The sequence below is a fragment of the Mandrillus leucophaeus genome, unplaced genomic scaffold (genome assembly GCF_000951045.1).
Source record: "Mandrillus leucophaeus isolate KB7577 unplaced genomic scaffold, Mleu.le_1.0 Scaffold169, whole genome shotgun sequence".
NCBI lineage: Eukaryota > Metazoa > Chordata > Mammalia > Primates > Cercopithecidae > Mandrillus > Mandrillus leucophaeus.
In genome coordinates this window covers 1,206,703-1,211,278 of record NW_012101687.1, presented here as the reverse complement: position 1 = coordinate 1,211,278, position 4,576 = coordinate 1,206,703, and the positions used below count along the sequence as shown (strand labels likewise).

General features: G+C 41.7%; 1 protein-coding gene across 2 annotated transcripts in view; it reads left to right on the top strand.

Annotated features, from left to right (window-relative positions):
• Positions 1–386: 386 nt before the first annotated feature.
• The window catches only part of LLPH (LLP homolog, long-term synaptic facilitation (Aplysia)), a 13,206-nt gene continuing 9,016 nt past the window's right edge, over positions 387–4,576 (top strand). The window contains exons 1-2 of one of the 2 annotated variants that reach the window (XM_011976567.1): positions 387–468; positions 1,744–1,961. In XM_011976567.1, coding sequence (XP_011831957.1) covers positions 1,751–1,961 — 211 coding nt within the window. In that variant the 5' untranslated portion in view covers positions 387–468; positions 1,744–1,750. The other variant, XM_011976568.1, reaches the window with a different exon arrangement.

The following is a 4,576-nucleotide window of genomic DNA, read 5'->3' as shown; positions in this document are numbered from 1 at the left end:
ATACGGCCTCTGGAAGAACACCTGATCTAGGCTGAGTTGATCTAAGGAAATATATGCGTATCCTGTAAACGGTGAGGTCAGATCTAAAGGTCGGCTCGGAGCTCGCTATCTGACCAGCAGGGTCCCCTGGTCAGGTTCACTTCATGGGTTAGTTTCGGGGCTCCCCTGCCCACGTCCGGAAAGCGGACCTACCTGGAGCCTAACCTTGACTGGCACACGCTTCCGCATTCTCCAAATCCGACTTCTACATACACCTGTATGGGACGGACCGAGTTTCTAGGTCCGCGATCACACCAAAGAAGGAAGCTCGTCAGCGCCAGGATTCCAAAATCCCGCCTCTCAAGGCTTCCTGAGATATTTTGTCTCCCGGCATGCACTGCGTCCGGCCTGGGTGTCCTCTGCCCGGAAGACGGAAGTGCAAAGACTTCCGGTCGGCGTGATCCTGAGGCGTGTGTGTTGGTTTTTCAGGTGAGTTCGGTGCGTCACCGGTCCAGTGAGACAGGGGACTTGGGACTTGATTCCGCCACCCCTGGAGAATTTCGTTTCTTGACACTTCGTGGGCTATACTTGAGCTCCGGTCCGGCGATGCAGGCCTTGGTTGAGGGTGAAGGTTCCCCGTGCTCTTCTTGGTGGGGGCCCTCCGGCTTCCGAGTGCACTGGCTAAAGTGGAGCCCTCTCCCCTGTTGTTTGCTCCCGCTGAAGTTAACTTCGGCCCTCAAGGTTGTTTACCGCCCCCTTTTCTAGCCCCTCGCAAGGGTTGAGTTATGTAGACAAGGGAGCGGAATGAGTTGGTGATTGCCGGCGTTCAAAAAATGTTAGTCATTCGTTCAACAAGTATGCAAAATTCTGTGCACTGGGAAAAAGACCTTTCCCTCTACCTTCGTGGAGTCTGCAGTCTGGGGAGACGGTGGGGGGTGTGACAGAAAACAGTAGTTTCAGGTTGTAACACCTATTAAGCAGGGAAGGGAGCTTACGGAGGACAGAGGAGTCCTTTCTGAGGTATCGAATGAAGGAGCAAGCCTTGAGAAGAGCAGTTGCCAGACATAGGGACAGCAAACGTGAAGGCACTGACTTAGAGATAGTTTGGACTCTTTTCAGACGTAGTTGGAGCCTGCGGGGATGGGGATGGAGAATGAAATGAAATAGAGTTGAAGGAGGCAGGGGACAGATAACAAATAACCTTGTAGATCTTGAATATATATGAGGGAGGTCTTTAAAGAACTCGAAGAAAGGCAGTGAATGCTCTTTTAAAAGATCACACTGAGCATCTTGTGGAGGATTTAGGGCCCAACTGAGTGGAAAGAAAACAAGAGTAGGAATAGGTAAGTTTAGAGTCGTTAAGTTGGCTTGAGAGGATGGATAATGAAGATGAGGTGAAGTGTTAAAAAAATCGTTTTGTAGTTTGTAAGCTGTTGCGTAATGTAAGGTGATGACGCTCTTGCATTCTGGGGAAATTAAATTTCTGTATTTTGTAAAGAAATTCAAGGTGCTTTCAGAATTGGTTTGATTTGTAGTTTGCTTATTAGACTACAAGTTTGATATCTTAATTGTTATTTAGTGACTGTATGTACCATGTTGATCTTCATATAAGTTGCATGTTGTCATAAAAAGTGAATAGATTGAAGAGTTTTACTTTTCACTTGTTTTGTAAAGATACCTGTTGGCCTGGTTTTCTAAGGATTTGCCTTTTTTCTTTTTTATATTAAAGATTTGCTTTTGAATGTATATTTTTGTTAACTTCAGGTAAAACATGGCTAAAAGCTTACGGAGTAAGTGGAAAAGAAAGATGCGTGCTGAAAAGAGAAAAAAGAATGCCCCAAAAGAGCTCAGCAGGCTTAAAAGTATTCTCAAACTAGAAGGTGATGTTTTAATGAAAGATGTTCAAGAGATAGCAACTGTGGTGGTACCCAAACGCAAACATTGCCAAGAGAAAATGCAATGTGAGGTAAAAGATGAAAAAGGTGAGTGTGCTGCTTCTTTTTCTTTCTTTCTCTATTTTTTTTTTTTTTTTTTTTTGAGGCAGGGTCTCCTCCCTCTGTCACCTAGGCTAGAGTGCAGTGGTGTGATTATAGCTTCCTGCAGCCTTGAATTCCTGAGCTGAAGCAGATTCTTCCCACCTCAGCCTTCCAAAGCACTGGGTTACAGGCATGAGCCACAGTGCCCAGCCCCTCTGCTTCATTTAAAAAAAAAAAAAAAAATCTATCAAGTCCGTTCGTGTATATAGGTATGTTTTGGATTATTTAGAGTGGGTCTTTGGTGCTTATACAGTAGCCTCGATGTCTCAGGAATAAATAGTTCTGCAGGAGTAGACAAGTCTAGACACACTCTGGTTGGAAGGGTACACAGTTCACTCAGGGCCTAGGTAGCATAGGTCTTCATTTTATTCTTTGTAAGATCTAATTCCCATTCTATGAGTCCTATGCCCTTATACTATTTTCCTGAAAATCACTGGGTTTCAGTATTTCATTTTGACAGATTCTAGGAACCTTTGTGTCTTAATCATGAAGTGATTAAGACTTAATGCTGCTTTTTGCACATTTAATGCACCAATTTGGCAGCAAACTAAATTAAGCATTTGCAATACCCAGACTTTAAAATAGAAATACATTTATTTGATGTCTTATGCCCAAGGAAGAGAGCAGTATTCTCAATCTCGCAAACTTAGGGATTTTTTTTCCCTTTAAAAATCACTGTTTTTAACTTTTTCTTCTTCCCATTTCATCCTTCTCCCACTCCATATGAATAAAAATTACAAAAAGCATTTAACTTCAACTTCTGTGAGAAAAAGGGGCCAACCAACAGAAATATCCTCATCTTTCCACTACCCAAGTCTATAAGAATTCAGATGTATAGGCTGTTTTCCCTTTTTTATTAATGTTCTCTCCAAAGCCAGTTTCTCCACTTGTGTTCTGAATCCTCTCCCCCATTACATTCTCAGGGGTTGTACTCATGGCATCTGCCTTATCAGTCTCCTCCACTGGGTCATTGCCAACAGCATAGATGTGTTCTGGGATGTTCAATGTCAAAAGAAAGAAAGAAAAATTTCTCCCTTGACCTCAAGTTCTCTCAATCTGCTGCTTTATTTCAGCTGTCCTTGAAACTTTTTGAAACACTTGCCATAACTTGCTGTTTTCATTTCCTCACACACACGTCACCCCTCCCTATTGGTTCTTTTTGGTTGTTAAGACAAAATCCACATAACATAAAATTATGCATTTTAAAGTGTACAGTTCAGTGGTATTTAGTACATTCATGTGGTTGTGCAACCATCACCTCTAGTTCCAAAACACGTTCCTCACCCCAAGTTCCAAAACACGTTCCTCACCCCAAAATAAAACTTAACACCCATTAAGGAGTCTATCTCTCCTCCTCCTACCCCCAGCCTCTGGCAACCACTAATGTGCTCTTTTCGTGTGTGGATTTACCTGTTTTGAATATTTCTTACAAATGGAATCATATAATACCTTTGTGCCTGGCTTATTTCCCTTAGTGTGGTGCTTTTGAAGGTCACCCACATTGTAGCATATATCAGTACTTCCTTTCTTTTTAAGGCTAAATAATAGTCCATTGCATGTACCATGTTTCGTATCTGTTCAGCAGTTGCTGGACATTTAGATTTATTTCCCTTTATGGGTGTTGTGAATATGCTGCTGTGAACATTCAGGTGCACAAAGTTTTGTTTGATAAGTCGAATTGCTGGGTCAAATGGTAATTCTTTTTGATATTTTCCACATCAGCCACACTATATTACATTCCCACCTGCAGTGTTTGAGTATTTGAGTTTCTTCACATCCTCACTAATACTTGTTTTCCATTTTTGGATTATAGTCATCTTAGTGGGTATGAAATAGATTCTCATTGTGATTTTGATTTGAAGTTTCCTAATGACTAATGACGTTGAATGAACTGTTTTTTTTGTTGTTGTTGTGTTGTTTTGTTTTGTTTTGTTTTTTGAGATGGAGTCTCACTGTTGCCCAGGCTGGAGTGCAGTGGCATGATCTCAGCTCACCACAACCTCTGCCTCCCGGGTTCAAGCAATTCTCCTGCCTCAGACTCCCAAGTAGCTGGGATTATAGGCATGTGCCACCATGCCCAGCTGAATTTTGCATTTTTAGTAGAGATGGGATTTCACCGTATTGGCCAGGCTAGTCTTGAACTCCTGACCTCAAGTGATCCACCTGCCTCAGCCTCCCAAAGTGCTAGGATTACAGGTGTGAGCCACTGTGTCCGGCTGAACATTTTTTCATATGCTTATTGACCATTTGTGTATCTTTTTGAAGAAAGGTCTACTCAAGTCTTTTGCCTCGTTTTTCAGTTACGTTGTTTGTCTTTTTTTATCGGGTTGTTAAGAGTTCTTTATATGTTCTAGATACCAGATGCCCATCCACTCTTGATTCTTTTGGATTGATCCTGTTTTCTTTTCTCTCCTGTTCTCCTGTTTTCTGTTTCTTTTGTTATACCCTCTAATTTCCTTGACCTTGTATTCTGGTTCTTATTATTTGGTTTACTCTTATATTTTTGATTTCTAAAAGTTTTTCTTTTTTTTTTACTGTTCCTTTTTCTTTTTGTTTTTTTT